At 44.0% G+C, this 20,163-nt stretch overlaps 1 protein-coding gene across 2 annotated transcripts in view; it reads left to right on the forward strand.

The window, feature by feature from the left end:
- Window positions 1-20,163, forward strand: part of LOC137435099 (transcriptional coactivator YAP1) — a 125,652-nt gene that overhangs the window by 94,912 nt on the left and 10,577 nt on the right. For both annotated transcript variants that reach the window (XM_068128565.2, XM_068128566.2), the window contains exons 4-6: window positions 5,444-5,718; window positions 6,061-6,221; window positions 6,425-6,537. In XM_068128565.2, coding sequence (XP_067984666.1) covers window positions 5,444-5,718; window positions 6,061-6,221; window positions 6,425-6,537 — 549 coding nt within the window. The remainder of the gene's footprint in view (window positions 1-5,443; window positions 5,719-6,060; window positions 6,222-6,424; window positions 6,538-20,163) is intronic.

The following is a 20,163-nucleotide window of genomic DNA, read 5'->3' on the forward strand; positions in this document are numbered from 1 at the left end:
AGCAACTGACAAATGTGCCTGTATCCAGAAGGCTAGTCAACCAACGACTGGTTCAAGCAGGCTATCGTGCCAGGCATCCGCTGAGAAAGCCACGCCTGACCAGACAACACCGCCAGCGCCGATTGCAGTGGGCCAGAGAGCACCGTCATGGCAGCCAGGACACTGGAATCACGTGATCTTCAGTGACGAGTCTAGATTTCTGGTCTATCGTCAAGATGGCCGCGTCCGAGTGCGCAGACAAGTGCATGAAGCCTACAACAAAGATTGTATAGTGCCAAGAGTCCAAGCTGGAGGTGGTGGGGTGACCGTTTGGGCTGCTTTTCATGCAGGGGGCAAAACTGACCTGGTTGTTCTGAATGGAAACCTGAACCAGTTCAAGTACAGGGCCATTCTGGAAGAAACATTGCTTCCATTTGCTCGTGCAGCCTTTCAGGAAAACTTTGTCTTCCAAGATGACAATGCACGGCCTCATCGTGCTCGCATGATCCAACACTTTCTTGCTGACCGTGGTGTGGAGCATATGGAGTGGCCTGCCATGTCCCCGTATATGAATCCGATGGAGAACTTGTGGGCAGAATTAACGCGTCAAATCGACCACTTGGACCAGCAGCCGACCTCTGTGCGTGAATTGCAGCAGGCTATTGTCACTGCATGGCAAGCGATTCCTGTCCAAACCTTGGCAAATCTCGTGAACTGCATGCCTCAATGTGTACGTGCTCTCCTGAATGCTCGTGGGGGTTACACGAAGTACTGAACTGTAATTTTACTGTCGGTAATCCCAGTCGTAATTTAACTTTTGTTTTTGTTAAAATTAATTTTGGCTAATGTGCAATATAAAGAGATACTTCTGGAAAACGTACAGAAGTTTAACACAGTACTGTCCATGAATTGAGTTCAATATCAGTTTACATCACTTTCAAGGATCAATTTATTTGTTTCAAAATGTCAAATGTGGTTTTTGTTTCTTTTAAAGGTCACATTAACAAAATCTAGAATAATTTCAACATAATTCCAATGAACTTTTGGTTCTAAGACATCTTGAAAAGTAAGTTCACCTCCACAAAAAAAATATTCCATATTAAATGCCAAGTCTGTAGTTTGGGATTGCATTTGGGCGTTGCACTCCCAAAAATGGGCGTGGCAGGGCGGCCTTATTGAAAAATCAATTTTTGTCATATATTTTTAGCACATATAAACTATATAGTTTGTGGTTCTATTATGCATATTCTAACCATATTGATGTAGACCAGTTGAGTTCAGGTTCACTGGAACCTCTAGTTTTATTAACGAGGTATGTGCTATTTTTACCTGTGGTGTTTTTCAGGTCAATAAGAGTTCCGTGTGGTTGTTGTTGTTGTGGTGGTTCTTGTTGGGGGTGTTTTTTGGAATGTGCACCCTTTGGTCGGACAGTTGTCGGAACCCAACCTGCATTTGTCGCTTGAATCCACCCACCATGGCACCCAGACGACATAAAATGGCCGCCATCTTGCTTTTCTGGTGGGCATAAGACATCAGGCCTATAGGCCTATGCTGATTGTACACTTCCCGGGTTTGTTGCGTCAGATTTCCATTGGCTTTGTTTGGGTCGAGTGTTAAATGGAAAAGGTGTGGTGGGAGGGGGTGTCTTCAAATGTTACGTAATATCTTCGGGCGGTGTGAAACAAGACCCAGCTGGCCGTCAGGCTCGTAATTGATGTTGAACTGAACCAAACCATGAAAACCCTCGAGGAGATGAATTGTATAATACCTTCAACAGCAAAGATGAGGGAGTTGAGTGGACAGAGGAGGTGAAAAGATTTTGTCACAGGTTCTAACCACAGCGTTGTCATTCTTGTTATTCTTTGTTTCTTTAAGCTATTGCAGATGATTGCGCACATAATTTAATGGTACACTGTCATAAACTGGTCACCACAATTGTGTTAAAGCCTATTGGGTCTCAGACCATCTTATTCTTCAAGCTTGGTCAGTCTTGATTATAGTACCTCGTCAAAGAAGTGCCATTTAAAAAAAAAGAAACATTGTTTTAATGGTATGGATCAAAGGATGCACGAATGGACGCTCATGCTGACACGCGTGAGCGTGCAAATTGAGATGCAGCATATCATATCACTGGACACCAATTTTTTTTTTTTCTAACACCAAAGGGCTCGGATAAGATTTTCTTAGACATTGTCAAATGTCATCTCATCCTGCAAAGAAAGCAATGAATTTTATTTTAATGGGAGGTCAGCAGATCGGATAACTTTCTGGGCAGTGGAGCTGCATGTAGGTTGTTTTGGGTTAACTTGGATAGGAGAATAGATTAGCCCGTGTGAACCACAAGATGCCAGCAGATCTGCAGTGACAGGTGCTTTTTCTGGTGCCGTCGCAAAGGCGCCAGGGTTGTGCAAACTCGACGTCGTTTACTCTATCCCAGTCCTTCCCAGTAGCACGCCTGAGCACAGCTGCGACATATCCAATTTCCTCCAAGCCTGTTGCAGGGAAAGAGGACTGAGAAAGGGGCAATTTAAACTTGGGTAGAAGACCTTTATACCAGTTCACCGCCTAGGCCGCTGTTGCCGTTCAGGCCTAGGCTGCTGTTGTCGTGTAGCTGCAATTTCTTAATTCTACCGTTTTATTAATTGCTCTAATCACATGATTACTGATGTTTTTATTTTATTTTTTACAATCGGTGTTAACTGATTGAAAGGAAACCAAGTAAAATGTAAATTATTTTTGTGTTGCACTTTTTCTGTTATAGGTCTCTACCTTAAAATGGTTTCCAACTTGAAGATTATGTTCTTTAATTTCAATGTCCAAAATATTACCTCGAAACAGTTTCGGAGATTTTCGAGAAGCATTGGCGTCTTTGCAGAACATCGACTTTGGTGTATGCCCTTCACTACGATGCCAGTGAAGATTATCTCCAATGTTTCTTCTGAGATATTCAATGCCTTCTAATGAAATATTCCTGCAAGAGGAGGCGGTCACTATATTTCATTTGTGGAGAACATTCTAGAATGGGATTCAGTGTTTTTGAATGCAACAGACTACACTGTCGTGATAAATGGAAACAGCTGACTTGGGTGGATTGTGTCACCTCACTCCTTCCCAACCATGCAACATGAAGATTTTGTAGAATGATTGGTGCCATATACAGTATTTCAGTTGTTGTTGTTCATTGTGTGGACAGTTTAGGCTCAAGATCATCTTCGTCTAATATAGCTTTTTTAGTTCACCTGGAACGAAGTTCAGGGGAGCTTATGTGATGGCGCGTCGTCTGTCCGTCAGTCCGTAAACGCTTGAAACCTCTTCTCCGAAACCGCTGATGGGATTGCGCCCAAATTTGGCACAAATGAAATCTGTTGTGTTGTGACTAAAGTCTGTTCGCTGTATTAAGAAAATTGGGGTATAATGGGGTCAACCGGGGGTCAAAGTGGATCCAGGTTTGACCCCCCTCCCCCCCCCCCCCCCCCCCCTCAAATAGGGTTTTACTTTCTCCTCTGAAACTACACACACGATTTCGATGAAACTTGACCACAACCTTCACCACCCATGATGTACCAAAGTTTGTTCACGGAATTGAAAAATCTGCCCCTTTGGGGATCTACGGAGGGGTTGCCCCCCCCCCCCCCCCCCCCCAAAATAGGTATTTGCTTTTTTTCTCAGAACCTACACAAACAATTTTGATGAAACTTCACCACAACCTTCATCAACCGTGATGTACCAGTGCTTGTTCAATGCATTGGAAAAATTGGTCTGAGAACGTATACGGGGTTGGGGGAGGGGGGCGGTTGCCCCTCAACATAGGTATTTTTTTGTTTGTTTAAAGTCTTATGATTATGTTAGTATGATACTACATGCTGCGCTGTCTTCTAGCAAGCATTGAAATTGGTTTAAAATACCTTTAGTCAGTGCAGTATACTGTTTATTCTACCAGGTGAGTGCCAGGGGTATTGCCCCTATGTTTCTTGATCACCATCACGGGTTTTCTTTCTCACATGAAGGGTACCATCGTCCCGCTGAGATTAAAATCCCATGCAATATTTATTAGTCCCCTACCGGTGTACACCGGAGGGGACTTTGGGTTTGCACGCCGTCCCTCCGTCTGTCCGTCCGTCCGTCAGTCTGTCCGTCCATCAGTCTGTCCGTCCGTCTCCGTCAGTCCGTCCATCAGTCTGTCAGTCCGTCACGCAAAGAACAGCTTTCCGGACTTTTTTTCTAAACGCTTAATGCTAATGATTTCAACTTGGCACATGGTTTCCTCATGATAAGTTACAGATCAAGTTCGAATTTCACGACGTTTCGATCATTTTTGACAAAGTTATGGCACTTTGAACTTTGGTAATAATTATATAATTCACACAGTGCAACACGTGCAGGCTGCTCCACGGAGCGATCTTGCGGGCTTATTTTAACTCCAATTTACATTCTGTTTCCACTTTTAGTGAGAAGTTGGGGTCTGTGCAACCATTCGTGAACTTTATTTGGTGCACATCGGATAATTTTTAGCCAAGTTACCTCAGACCGTGGGTTGGTAATTATATAATTCACACAGTGCAATACGTGCAGGCTGCTCCACGGAGCGACCTTGCGGGCTTATTTTAACTCAGATTTACTTTCTGTTTCCACTTTTAGTGAGAAGTAGGGGTCTGTGCAACCATTCATGAACTTTATTTGGTGCAAATCGGATATTTTTTGGCCGAGTTACCTCAGACCGTGCGTTGGTAATTATATAATTCACACTGCCGGTAGGGGACATGTATTGCAGCGCAATACTCAGAATGCTTGTTTCACAAGCCTTGTAGACCCATGACTCTCTTCATACATCTTAGATTACATACCCTTTTGAGCCCACAACACGTCCTTTCACCATTGAATGAGCTGCTTTTTGGATCTGAGCGAGCTCCATCAAAACACCATGTTATGTTACATGAATATTGCAATGTTTTATGTGAACAAATCTACGTTGATGCATATTGCCACTGTTTCCCCCACTTATTATCTGCTCTATCCCTGAAAATGGCCAAACATTTGGGGACCGTGAATGGAATCTATAAGAAGAACTGATCGAAGTATGCTAACTGCCGTGGAAAGCAAGAAGGAGCTGACATTTCTGGTGTTGACCCTTTTATGCTGACCAAGGGCCAAGCTTTTACACCGACGTAGTATTAACGCTCAAAACCTCAGCTTTTCCTTGCTTCACACAGTGGTTAACATACTTGAACAACATCTGGTGATTCAATCCTTTAGTCTACCTGTCTGTTGATGCAGGACATTAGCTTTAGTGATTAAAACTAGTTTTCTATTCTAAGGTCAGGAATGTGCTGGTGGGTTTATGTCATTGCTAGAAGATATGCAAGATGTTAGGTATGGTCCATTCACTGTGTAAATGTGCGGTGCAGTTTTTACCTATATCTGACTTCTCAACTCACCCTGTCATCACGCTTCACTCCTACCCAAGTGCCAAACACAGGGCGCACACCGGTGATGCAGCGCAGGGTGGTGCCAGCTCAAAGTACACCGCCAAACAGCCCTCCAAACACTGGTCCTGCCCTCATGACCCTAGGGTCTCCAGCGCAGGGTCCGCAAGAACAGCAGCAGCAACACCAACTACCACAGCAGCAACAACAACAACAGCAGCAACATCAGAGGCAACAACAGCGGCAGCAGAAGATGCGCCTCCTGCAAATGGAGAAAGACCGGCTGAGAATGCGACAGGAGCAGCTGCTTCGACAGGTAATGTCATGATCATTAAAAAATGTAAAACAATTGAATTAATTTAAATTAAACAATGGTAAACAGGTAATGGATGTGATCTTTGGCTTTGAAAGTATTAACATGGTGATAACCTGGCATTGATACAACAGCCTGATTCAAACTGCAAAATGTAGCAACTGCTATGTAAGATGGTATTTTATGCTCTATACTTCGTGTGTTGATGGTTCTCGTTAGAAGTAGTAGTTTTACTTTTAAGAAAAAAAGGTTTTTTTCATGATGTTCTTGGTTTGATGTTGTGGTTATGAGAATATGGAGTACATTGAGATGGAGGCCTTAAAACTTCAAAGCTTTGTCTCACAGGAGCGTGCATTGCGGACCCAGTTACCCACTGAGATGGATAGTGGAGGAGGAATTGGGAGCAGTGGTGGTGGGGGAGGAGTTCCACAAAGTTCTGTTTCTCCACCCAGCGGTGTCTCAGATCTCAGACCTATCACGACCAGCTCGGACCCTTTTTTGAGCAGGTAAGAGATTTTAAACACCCATTTGAAGGAAAAAAAACATTGTTGGGGAGTGTGGGGTGTGGAGGAGGCCAATAGGGATGAGATTCCCCTGCCGTTTGACTGTATGCATCCGGTAACCCTGCACACTTTTGTGGCCAGTGCATGAGCTATATAAAGTTGATAAAATGTTTATCATTTTATTCCTTTCCACTCACTGTCGCCAGTGGAACATTCCACTCCAGGGATGAAAGTACAGACAGTGGTCTTGGATTGAGCAATTACAGTCTTCCACGTACACCAGAGGACTTCCTTGGGAATGTCGAAGAGATGGAGACGAGTAAGTGCCCTTGCGAATGAATAACGGATGGTGTGTTTGGCGAAGATAAAGTTAGTTAATTTCTGTCATACAGGGGTCATAAGTCAGCATTTGTGACACCATTTTTTTTTTTGGGTGTACATAATTCGCAGCTGAGTGGATGAAATTATTTACGGCATGCAGCTGGTGAAACTACATGTGAAAATGAGAATAAACTTTTCACAATTTATAACAGAATGCAACAGCAACGAAAGAGACGAAAAGCATCATGTTGGGCATAAAAATCACATCACACGATGATCCGATCATTGCATAACAGAGTATATCACAAAATATAATCATATCAATATCGCATTACAATAAAACATTGTGTATCATGCAAAAATAAGTAATATTATAAAGTGTAGAACATTACAAACAAATGGGGTTCAGGACCTTCTACTGATACATCTCTTCCTTGCACAACTGCAGTGAGAATGAAAGGGAATCTTTAAATGAGGAAACAAAATGGAAAATTGGCGGCTTGCCTTCGGTAGACGAAAGGTGGCCCACCCTCGGACTCGGCAAATGAAAGGTGGCCCACCCTCAGACTCTGCAAACCAAAGGCGGCCCACCCTCGACATGGCAGACAAAAAGCGGCCTGCCCTCAGATTCAGCAGATGAAAGGCGGCCCACCCTCGACATGGCAGACAAAAAGCGACCTGCTCTCAGATTCAGCAGATGAAAGGTGGCCCACCATCGCATTCGGCAGACAGGCAGGTTGCTCTCGAGAAACAAATGTTGGAAACGAGCAAGAACTGAGTCAGATGTGTACTGCATATAAAAAGTGTATGCTTGGAATGGTGGACAGGAAATGTGGAGAGCTGAATGAGGTCAGAAAATTGTTTATGATAAACAGACCGATCACTTCCAAACTAGTCCATGCTAGAAATACTGTGACACCCCGACATTCGCGGACCCTGCATATTTGCGGTGCATAATTTGTGGCCTGCTTCTACATTCATGGCTCTGTGCTTCGCGTATTCGCGGGTTTTTTGCGGGCGCCAAAAAAACCCATCTTCCACCAACAGTGCGCATAAGAGTTCTAATGGTATTTCCAAACGTCACGCATGAAACCACCTCCAGCCATGCATAAGCCATTTCCCACCAGCCTTGTGCATAACACTTTGAAAAGCATCTTCCACACGTCATGCATAAAGAAGCTGCACATGCACATAAACCATCCCCCTCAAGCAATGGTTTTCCTACCCACCCCTCCTCCATCTACCCACCACTCCTACACGAATACTTATGTGCAGCAATTCCTGAATTTCATTCCTTCTTCTTGTCCCGCTGCCTTGACCGGCTGTGATTCCACCGCACTCGTGGACGTTTTGCGCACATTGTTCATGGGTCCAAGCAGCATACGAGTAGTGCAGATGTCTGCTCCCAAGAGGCAGAAAAAAGTAATGAGCCTGAGCCAGAAGGTGGAGCTGCTTGATGGACTGTCAAGAGTAGATTGCTGCCTCTGTGGGCTGGCACTATGGTGTGAACGAGTCGACTGTAGGCTACATAAAGAACGACGAGAAGGCGATTTGCGAAAGTGTCGTGGCTAGCGCAGCCATTATCCAGGACCAGTGGTTGCCCAGTTCAGAGACGTTCACATTGAAGCAATGGAGAAGGCATTAAATGTGTGGGTAGGGGACAATGCACAGAGAAACGTGCCTCTAAGTCGACCTCTGATTCGTGCAAAGGCAAAGTGCATGTACGATTATATGGCTGGCGTGGATGGTGCTGCAAACACAAGTGATGCGGATACGAGTAGCCCAGTCCCTTCCAAGCTAGCAGGGCCATCAAAGACTGGCTGGATGAGGTGAAAGTCTCCACCATCAACGCTGGCTGACATAACCTATGGCCACAGGCAGTCAACAACTTCAGAGGCTTTCCCGACACCACGGAAGACAGGCGTCAAATTGCCAGGTTGGCATGGGAGGTGGAAGGGGAATGTTTTAAGCAGTGGTTCGGTCTCCACAATGTAAAGGTCACAAGCGAGCGGGCCTTAGCGGACAACGCGGCAGCTCAAACTTTCCCTGCTCAACTCGCGCAGCTCATTGAGGAGAAGGAATATTACCAGAGCATGTCTTCAATGCTGACTTGACCGGCCTATTCTGGAAGAAAATGGCCACGAGAACTTTCATCTCAAAGCGAGAGAGGACAGCTTCAGGATCCAAGGCTGCCAAGGACCGGGTATCTCTTCTCTGCACCAACTCCAAAGGGGACTGCATGATCCAACCCATGATGCTGGAACATTCCCGAAACCCACGTGCGCTGAAGGACAAAACCAGCAAACTCTGCCCATATTTTGGAGGGCCAACAGAAAGGCGTACGTAACAGCTGCCATCTTAATGGATTGGTTCCAGAACTGTTTCATCCCTCACGTGGAGAAGTACCTGGCAGACAAGAACCTCTCCTTCAAGTTCTTCTGCTCATGGACAACGCTCCTCACCATCCCGAGGTGCTGAAGGTGACCCATCCCAGGGTTGAGGTCATCTTCCTGCAACCCAACACCACTTCCCTGATCCACCCCATTGATCAAGGGGTAATGTCGATGTTCAAAACTTATTACACCCGTGGCACCTTCCGTCGCATCTTGGAGGCTGTAGAGACAGACTCTGAATCGTCGGGAAATGTTGAAGGACCTCAACATCAGACATTGCATCAGCACCATCAAAGACTCGCTAGATGAGATGAAAGCCTCCACCCTCAATGCTTGCTGGCATAACCTATGGCCATAGGCAGTCAACAACTTCAGAGACTTTCCTGACACCATAGAAAACGGGCTTCAAATTGCCCTGTTGGCCCGGGAGGTGGGATAGGAATGCTTCGATATGGAGCCTGAGGAATTGGTGGAGCTCACCGCCTCGCATGGGGAGGAGCTGACTGAGGAGGAGTTGGAGGCCATTGTCAAGATTTCTGAGGAGGGTAGTGAAGAAGAGGAAGAGGTGGTGAGGCCCAACCTGACCATCAGGTTCTTGACTGAGGTGCTGAGGATATGAGGTCAGTCGCTGACAGGTTGCAAGATGTCGACCCAATGATGGAGCAGTATCTCCAGTTCACCGTACAAAGAGTTGCACAGAAACCTGCAGCACTCCGCAAAACAGCTCGCAATCGCCCATTTTTTTTTTTATCCCCCAGCCCCTCCACCTCAACACATTAAGCGCCCTCACCTGCATCCCCTACCATGTGTGACTCATCAGCAACCTCATCTGCGTCTCCTTTTGTGCATGACTCATCAGCACCCTTACCTGCATTCTCCTCAGAGGAGTTCATAGAGTTCACTGGATTCTAAATCACCGTCATCATTATTACAAAAATTACATCATACCATATCAATAATAATAAAAAGTGTTCGTGTGTTCGTGTTTGTAAAAAAAATTATTTTCCCTTCTGAATCACTATCCGCTGGGAACTTTTCCCCACTGAAACAATGCCCTCACATTCACAGATTCGACATTCACGGCATTTTTCATGAACGTATCTTCTGCAAATGTTGGGGTCTTACTGTAAAAACCACCTTTAGAGGCCATTTTCCCCGCAAAGCGGGGGTTGGCCTTTTTCGGGAACCGTGGTTGTTGTTGTTTTTTGGTCCCCTTACTGTATGGAATATTATTATTCCCTGACATTCTTTTCATTTTCTATAATATATAGTGCCATGGATTCAACAGATTGCAAAGGCTACAAATAAGAAGTTCCAATCCAAACTCCCAAAAGTACTGTTTGCTGAGACTTCTCCTCCACTCCTACCTCTTGTTTGCCTGCTGTGTTGTTTGTCTCTTAACAGTGATGACTCTATGTACATCTCTCTGCTAACATGGCAAATCTTTTAACCATGCATCCCAACTATGTTCCTCATACTGGAAATTTCAGAGCTGTCACAATGCCAACTGGTTTGGGTGTTGGTACCTCTTTCACCAGCCATTGCACTTACAGCAAAGTACTTGGATTTGCCAACCCAGATTTCTGCCAATGGTAAATCCTCACTTCTGGAAGTGGTAGATTCCTGCAAATGTGTCCGGTTATTCCTCTGTTCCAATTGATTTGTCCAATCACGTGTTTGTGAGAGTCAACATCTCTCTACACCAACAGTCAACACCTCGAAGGCAAGTCCGACTGAAGGCAACCTCAGATCATTCCATAAAGTCCACAACAAGTGTCCCCTACTTTCAGGAGAGCCAGAAAGCATCTGGCCAATCTCAAGAATTCACTTTCTAACTTGCATCCTTCCTCAAAAACCTGGTGGTGCCTTGTTTGGTCTTTCTCTGGAGTACGCTCCACCTCCATCCCTCTCATCAATTCAAATCGCACCACAGCCGACTCCGTTTGTGAGAAGGCAGAATGCCTCAATGCTGTGCTTTCTTCCAAATAATGTGTCTCTAACCCCTTGATCTCTGTACCCACCCTACCCAGTTGCACACAACTGCTCATCGACTCAGTCTTTTGCACTTGAGAAGGTGGAGAAGTTTCTGGCAACCCTCAACTCTGATTATGCAACTGGCCCTGAAAGCATAAGTGCACGTGTCCTAAATACTTGCTCTGCTACTCCAGCACATTCTCTTTTTGATCTGTTTACCCTATCATTTGCCTTAGGTAGTCTGGCACCCCACCTTGCTGTTGAAAGAAAATCTCTGCCTTTGGCATCCAAGGTCACCTCAAAACCTCACATGGATTACTGACTTCCTCTATTATTGTAGCCAATGCGTGGCTCAACGAGATCCTCTAATATCCTCTCCCTGTCAAGGCTGGAGTTCCCCAAGGTAGTATCGAGCTAAGTCCTTTTTCTAATCTTCTTCAACGATTTTTATGACTCTCTGGAAGTCCTCTTTGTCTTTGCTGATTACTCCATCTTCTGCCATAAAATCCCTCATCCCATGCTGATTGGTAGGGCAGCAGGTTCTTCCCTCTTTGCAGACATTGATCGAATCATGCTGATCCTACACTTGAAATATGTTCCTCAATCCTGACAATTCACCCACTTGACACTCTGTCTCTCTGGAAAGAACATTTGGCTAACCCTCCCTTCTAATTCCTTAACAGTTCTCTTGAAGTAGTTCAGTCGCTCAAAAATTTGAATCTCACCATTGGTATCTTTCTTCGGCAAAACCATATAACTAGGTTGGCTTCCCAAGACAGACCTCCAAAACTGGGCATCCTCAATCATGCAAAGTCTTTCCTTGGCATCCGCAGCTTGTTGGAGTACTGCTCTCCCCTCTGTGTTGGCACCCCAACCTCATACTTTACTCAGCCTGATGCCGCATCAACCAAGGCCTTGAAAATCATTGGTACTTCTCGTGATGAAGCTGAGTCTGGGCCGATCGCATTTGCATCGCAGACAGGTATTTGGTCTGTCTATTTTTTACCGCCTCCTCTCTGGTCTTTCACCCTCTGCCCTTTTGGTGCTCTGTCCCCCTTACCACCATTATTATGTGGGGCACACATGGCCTTCCTCCATTTTGTCCCTCAACCTTGCTGCTGGGGTCCCACCGCCTCTCTTTTTACTGTTCATTTTGTCCTGTTACGTCCTGATCATTTGTTCTCACTCCACCTCGAGTCTCAACCCTGCATATAAAAAAGGCCTGAATGCCCCATAAAACAAGAAAACCCTGTTTATCTCTCAGTGGCTCAAATTGTAAATGTAGTCAGGTTCACTATGTTTTTTCGTTCAAAATCATGGTAGATTAGCAAACCTATACATTTTTGGAAACGTTATTACATGGAAAATCTGAAAATCAATGTTTACATTTGCCTATTCCGACCAATTCGATTCGACCAATTCGACCAATCGACCAATTCCATTCGACCAATTCGACCATTCGACAAATCGTTTCGATCGACCATTCGACCAATTCGATTTGCCAATCAATTTGACCGACCTTTGCTTGTGTGGAACGGACTGTGAAAACGATGCGGACTATATTGTCGGATACGACACACAGGACAGTGATGACGAACTCTAAATGGCATATTCTGTAATCGTGTATGTTTGATGCCATTGACTGCCTGTGTATATTTTGTCATTGACTGCCTGTGTAGATGTGAAGTTATACTGACTGCATGTGTATATATGATTTTGCTGACTGCCTGTGTATGTTTGGTGATATGAATTATTGTGACACATTTTGATGTTATTAACTGCCTGTACAAAATGATAACATGTATTTGATTATGCAACTTATCGCGAATATAAAGACAGTATTTTGCAATTCAAAACCTTTGATTCGTGTCTTACCATTCCCCATAGCACTAATTTTATACTTTCATTGGATTCCTTGTCCCTGAAAATATAGGTTTAGTATATTTTTTAAAGTTTTTAGGGTAATTAGAGGCAGAAATAGAACAAAATATGTATTTTACAGTGGCCATTTTGAAAATCCAAAATGGCCGCCATACAGGTATCTCACCAAATGTAAACATTGATTTTTAGTTTCCTTATGCTATAACCTTTCCAAAAATGTATAGGTTTGCTAATCTACCATGATTTTGAACGAAATATAATTTATTGACATAGTGAACCTGACTAATGGTCTAGGAGGGGATTTTTTTTAATTTTTTTTTTTATAAATACTAGATCGAGGCTCGTGAAAGAGCTAACATTAATCATACAAAAAGTCAAACCGACACATAAAACACAAAATAAGGGGAGCGGTAGACAAGATGGGGAGAGGGGGAAGGGCACAAACAACATTTGAAAGCAGGGACATCGAGAGAACTGTGAGAGGGAAGAGGGCTTGGGGGGAGGTGGGAGAGGGATAAAACATATGGACACTGCAAGGACTTTTTTTTTTTTTTTTTTTTTTTTTTTTTTTTTGTATACAAGATCGAGGCTCGTGAAAGAGCGAACATTAATCACACAGAAAGACAAACCGACACATAAAACATATAACATCGGGAGCGGTAGACAAGATGGGGAGAGAGGGGGAAGGACACAAACACAACATTTGAGAGCAGGGACCGAGAGACATGGAGACATCGAGAGATCTGAGAGAGGGCGAGGGCTTTGGGGGGGGGGGGGGGGCATGGGAAGGGGGCGGTGGGAGAGGTATAAAACATATGGACACTGCCAGGACTTCCAGGAAAGAAGTTGGAATTTCAAACAAGGTGGATCTGGGGTGAATTAGCGGGGGAAGAATAGATCAAGGTTTTGGATGGGGGAAGATAAGAGATGGTGGTGAACAGCTGTTTTAAAGACCTGGAGGGAGGAGTGGGATTGAAGGGAGTGAGGGAGTTTGTTCCAGAGGCGGGAGAAAAGAGGAATGAAAGAGTGAAGGTGAGCAGAGAGCCGAGATTTCGGCAGTTTAACCATCAGAGGGTTGCTGGCAGATCTTGTGCGACCTGTAGGAATATTTGGGGGACAGAGCACAGAGAGAGCTGGGGGTGCAAGGCCGGAGAGGAGTCGGTAGAAGACAGAAAGACCACCTACCTGCCTGCGGTGAGTGAGTGAAAGGCCCTCAGAGATAGCTTCATCGCGGGAGATTCCAATAATTCTGAAAGCTTTGGTTTCAACAGCGTGAAGCCGAGCTAGGTGTGAGGCAGGAGCACCGGCCCATAGGGGAGAACAGTATTCCATTGAGCTGCGGATGAAAGCCTTGTATGTGGTGAGGAGCTCAGGTGTGCCGAGGAAGGACTTCGCACGACGGAGGATGCCCAGTCGGCGACTGGCTTTGGAGGCCAGCTTGGAAATGTGGTTTTCCCAAGAAAGATCATGGCAGATAGTGAGACCCAAAATCTTGAGCGACAGAACTTCTTGGAGAGGATTGTTGAGAAAGTAGATGGGAGGGTTGGCCAGTCGATCTTTTCGGAGAGACATAGTAAGAGTGTGAGATTTGTCAGGATTGAAAGACATGTTCCACTTGTTTGACCAGTCTGTGATTTTGTCCAGGTCTTCAGAGAGTGAGGAGGCAGCAGACTGCCGATCTGAGGGAAGAGGAATGGAGCGGCAGAGAGTGGAGTCATCAGCAAAGAGATAGAGAGGATTTTCGAGAGAGTCAGAGAGATCATTGATGAAGACCAGAAAAAGCACGGGGCCCAGAACACTGCCTTGGGGAACTCCAGCCTGAACAGGAAGAGGAGATGAGAGAAACCCATTCAGGGCCACACGTTGACGACGACTAGAGAGGAAGTCCGCCAGCCATGCGTGGAGATTTCCATGGATACCAAAGGAGGAGAGTTTGGTGAGCAGAGCGGGGTGCCACACCGTGTCGAAGGCACGTGATATGTCGAGGGAGACCGCTCTATATTCCTGCAGGTCGCACAAGATCCGCTCTATATATAGACTTCCAGGAAAGAAGTTGGAATATCAAAAAAGTGTATCTGGGGTGAATTAGCGGGGGTAGAAAAGATCAAGGTTTTGAATGGGGGAAGATAAGAGATGGTGGTGAACAGCTGTTTTGAAGACCTGGAGGGAGGAGTGGGATTGAAGGGAGTTGGGGAGTTTGTTCCAGAGGCGGGAGAAAAGGGGAATGAAAGAGTGAAGGTGAGCAGAGAGCCTATATTTTGGCAGTTTCACCATAAGAGGGTTGCTGGCAGATCTTGTGCGACCTGCAGGAATATTTGCGGGAAAGAGCACAGAGAGAGCTGGGGGAGCAAGGCCGGAGAGGAGTCGGTAGAAGACAGAAAGACCACCAACCTGCCTGCGGTGAGTGAGTGAAAGGCCCTCGGAGTTAGCTTCATCGCAGGAGATTCCAATGATTCTGAAAGCTTTGGTTTCAACAGCGTGGAGCTGAGCTAGGTGTGAGGCAGGAGCACCGGCCCAGAGGGGGGAACAGTATTCCATTGAGCTGCGGATGAAAGGCTTGTATGTGGTGAGGAGCTCAGGTGTGCTAAGGATGGACTTCGCACGACGGAGGATGCCCAGTCGGTGACTGGCTTTGGAGGCCAGCTTGGAAATGTGGTTTTCCCAAGAAAGATCATGGCAGATAGTCAGACCCAAAAGCTTGATCGTCAGTCAGACCCAATAATATCCTTGTCGAAATAATATTTTATAAGGAACTATAGGTTTTTTCTGTATATTTTGTGCAATCATTTGTCGAGCATCATTTTGCATCAGATGTCCCAATACTTTGTAAAAACAAACAAGGAAAGAAATGGGACAAGGATATTATTTCGATATTCAAATTTCGATGGAAGGGCTTCATCATCATCTTGGGTCGAGACTAAAACAGAATTTTTCAAACCTTTTTGGACTTAACTGAATGAGTGGACCCTCTATATTGTTCGTTTTTTACGGATTATTTTAAGATGCTTCAATTAAATATTTGCAGCACATTTTCAGACTCACAGCAACATACTAGTTGGTTGCAGACTAGCAAAATATATCCTCATGTGAATTTTGCAATATTTAACAAACAATATGAGTTATTTCGAGATGTATGATAGTATTGCCCTCGTGCTAATGATTATGTCGGTTATTACTTGCAACATCAAAGATTTTTCAAGTATATTGTTCAGTTGCGTTTGTTATTCTGTCTGTTTGTTACTTGCCGGAAAGGATTCCGGCAAGTATGTTGATCGGTTGGTTTGTTACTTGCCGGAAAAGATTCCGGCAAGTATGTTGATCTGTTCGTTTGTTTGTCTGTCTGTCTGTTTGTCTGTCTGTTTGTCTGTCTGTTTGTCTGTTTGCAGCACTGCGTCTACACCGTTGCACGGAGAATCGCCAAACTTTGCACACATATTGGTCTTGCCCTGGAATAGACTGTGCCCAATTGATGACGTCATCGGTGACGTGGTTCGGCCGCCATCTTGGAAAAACCGAAAAACTTTGCACTTCTATATCTCCGAAAGTACTGAACAGAAAAAATTGAGACATGGCTCATTGTAAAGAACTCTCCATGGGGAATAAAATATGTTAATGATGACATCATCAGTCACGTGATCGGCCGCCATCTTGGAAAAACGGCAAAACTTTGCACCACAAAATCTCCAAAAGTGCTGAACAGAAAAAATTGAGACATGGCTCATTGTAAAGAACTCTCCATGCGGAATAAAATATGTTAATGATGATGTCATATGTCACGTGGTCGGCCGCCATCTTGGAAAAACGGCAAAACTTTGCACCGCTATATCTCCAAAAGTGCTGAACAGAAAAAATTGAGACATGGCTCATTGTAAAGAACTCTCCATGGGTAATAAAATTTGTTAATGATGATGTCATATGTCACGTGGTCGGCCGCCATCTTGGAAAAACGGCAAAAATTTGCACCACTATATCTCCAAAAGTGCTGAACAGAAAAAATTGAGACATGGCTCATTGTAAAGAACTCTCCATGGGGAATAAAATATGTTAATGATGACGTCATCAGTCACGTGGTCGGCCGCCATCTTGGAAAAACCGAAAAACTTTGCACTTCTATATCTCCGAAAGTACTGAACAGAAAAAATTGAGACATGGCTCATTGTAAAGAACTCTCCATGGGGAATAAAATATGTTAATGATGACATCATCAGTCACGTGGTCGGCCGCCATCTTGGAAAAACGGCAAAATTTTGCACCACGAAATCTCCAAAAGTGCTGAACAGAAAAAAGTGAGACATGGCTCATTGTAAAGAACTCTCCATGCGGAATAAAATATGTTAATGATGATGTCATATGTCACGTGGTCGGCCGCCATCTTGGAAAAACGGCAAAACTTTGCACCGCTATATCTCCAAAAGTGCTGAACAGAAAAAATTGAGACATGGCTCATTGTAAAGAACTCTCCATGGGTAATAAAATTTGTTAATGATGATGTCATATGTCACGTGGTTCGGCCGCCATCTTGGAAAAACCGAAAAAATTTGCACCTCCATATCTCCAAAAGTGCTGAATAGAAAGAATTGTGACATGGCTCATTGGAAAGAACTCTCCATGGGGAAAAAAATATGTTAATGATGACGTCATCAGTCACGTGGTTCAGCCGCCATCTTGGAAAATGGCAAAACTAGCACCTCCATACCTCCGAAAGTGCTGAATAGAAAAAATTGAGACATGGCTCATTCTAAAGAACTCTCCATGGGGAATGAAATATGTTAATGATGACGTCATCGGTGACGTGGTTCGGCCGCCATCTTGGAAAAACCGAAAAAAATTTCACCTCTATATCTCCGAAAGTACTGTACAGAAAAAATTGAGACATGGCTCATTGTAAAGAACTCTCCATGGGGAATAAAATATGTTACTGATGACGTCATATGTCACGTGGTCGGCCGCCATCTTGGAAAAACGGCAAAACTTTGCACCACTATATCTCCAAAAGTGCTGAACAGAAAAAATTGAGACATGGCTCATTGTAAAGAACTCTCCATGGGGAATAAAATATGTTAATGATGACGTCATCAGTCACGTGGTCGGCCGCCATCTTGGAAAAACGGCAAAACTTTGCACCACGAAATCTCCAAAAGTGCTGAACAGAAAAAATTGAGACATGGCTCATTGTAAAGAACTCTCCATGGGGAATAAAATATGTTAATGATGATGTCATATGTCACGTGGTCGGCCGCCATCTTGGAAAAACGGCAAAACTTTGCACCACTATATCTCCAAAAGTGCTGAACAGAAAAAATTGAGACATGGCTCATTGTAAAGAACTCTCCATGGGGAATAAAATATGTTAATGATGATATCATCGGTCACGTGGTTCGGCCGCCATATTTGTTCTAAATGGCCGATAAAAAGTACATTCCGGCAAGTCCTCGGTCTCTGACCGATTTTTCATCTGTCTGTCTGTCTGTCTGTTTGCAGTACTACGTCTACACCGTTGCACGTAGAATCGCCAAACTTTGCACACGTATTTGTCTTGCCATGGAATAGACTGTGCCCAATTGATGACGTCATCAGTCACGTGGTTCGGCCGCCATCTTGGAAAAACCGAAAAAGTTTGCACCTCTATATCTCCGAAAGTGCTGAATAGAAAAAATTGAGACATGGCTCATTGTAAAGAACTCTCCATGGGGAATAAAATGTTGTTGATATCATAGGTCACATGGTTCGGCCGCCATCTTGGAAAAACCGAAAATCTTTACACCTCTATATCTCCGAAAGTGCTGAATAGAAAAAATTGAGACATGGCTCATTGTAAAGAACTCTCCATGGGGAATAAAATGTTAATGATTATGTCATCGGTCACGTGGTTCGGCCACCATCTTGGAAAAACCAAAAAACTTTACACCTCTATATCTCCGAAAGTGCTGAATAGAAAAAATTGATACATGGCTCGTTGTAAAGAACTCTCCATGGGGAATAAAATATGTTGATGATGATGTCATCGGTCATGTGGTTCACCCCCATCTTGGAAAAACCGAAAAACTTTACACCTCTATATCTCCGAAAGTGCTGAAGAGAAAAAAATTGAGACATAGCTCATTGTAAAGAACTCTCCATGCGGAATAAAATATGTTAATGATGATGTCATAGGTGCCTCTATTATGACGTCATAATTCGACAAATACAAAACTTCATCCGATCAAGAGGCAATTTCTTGAGCGCCGTGTCGGCATAAACTGGTGGAGAAAAAAAAAAATTATGTCATTGGTCACGTGGTTCAGCCGCCATCTTGGAAAAACGGAAAAAATTTGCACCTCCATATCTCTGAAAGTGCTGAATAGAAAAAATTGAGACATGGCTCATTGTAAAGAACTCTCCATGGGGAATAAAATATGTTAATGATGTCATAGGTGCCTCCATTATGACGTCATAATTCGACAAGTACAAAACTTCATCCGATCAAGATGAAATTTATTAGCATAATCTAGGAATAAATTAGTTTAGAAAACAAATAATGATGACGTCATCGGTCACGTGGTTCGGCCGCCATATTTGTCCAAAATGGCCGATTTTAAAAAAAAGTACATTCCGGCAAGTCCTCGGTCTCTGACCGATTTTTCATTTGTTTGTCTGTTTGCTTGTGACTCGCCTACAGGTCACAATTCTAAACCGTTCGTCATGAAACTTCACCTTGTTATAGACGTCGTCACAATTGAGAAGCCTATTGATTTTGATGTCAAAGGTCATCTGAAGGTCAAAATTCTAAAATTGTCATTTTTCATCTGATTGACTTTGAAATTGAACAGCATTTGCACATTGAGTCACTAAATTGGGAAAGCAACTATTTTTGAGGTCAAAAGATCAAAGGTCAACTCGAGGTCAAACTTCCAAAATCATCAATTTTCATCTGAAAAATCATCAATTTTCGTCCAATTGACTTGAAAATTTAACAGCATTTGTATGTGATCACTGAATTGGGAAACCAACTATTTATGAGGTCGAACTTCCAAAATCATCCATTTTCATCTGAAAAATTGTCACTTTTCATCATATTGACCTGAGATTTTTGAGGGTGGAGGGGGGCGAGGGGGTGGATTTTGCAAGTATCGTGCTCTGCATGGCGTCTTTGTTTACAACTAATGGATCTACCCATCATGAATGGGTGATGGGATGGAATGCCATTTGATGGGACGGGAGGGCCATAGAACAACAATAATCCCATCATGAATAGAATAAATGGACAACAACAACAGCCGATAATCCTGTGTCAGTTTTCTATGAAGCACCACCCGGTCGCCACAAAGCCGCCATATCCTCCTGCATAGGAATGCTTTCACCAAAGTCTACTTTTGACTGTGTCAAACGGAATAAAA

This window comes from Myxine glutinosa, unplaced genomic scaffold (genome assembly GCF_964187855.1).
Source record: "Myxine glutinosa unplaced genomic scaffold, kmMyxGlut1.1 SCAFFOLD_386, whole genome shotgun sequence".
Classification (NCBI taxonomy): Eukaryota; Metazoa; Chordata; class Myxini; order Myxiniformes; family Myxinidae; genus Myxine; species Myxine glutinosa.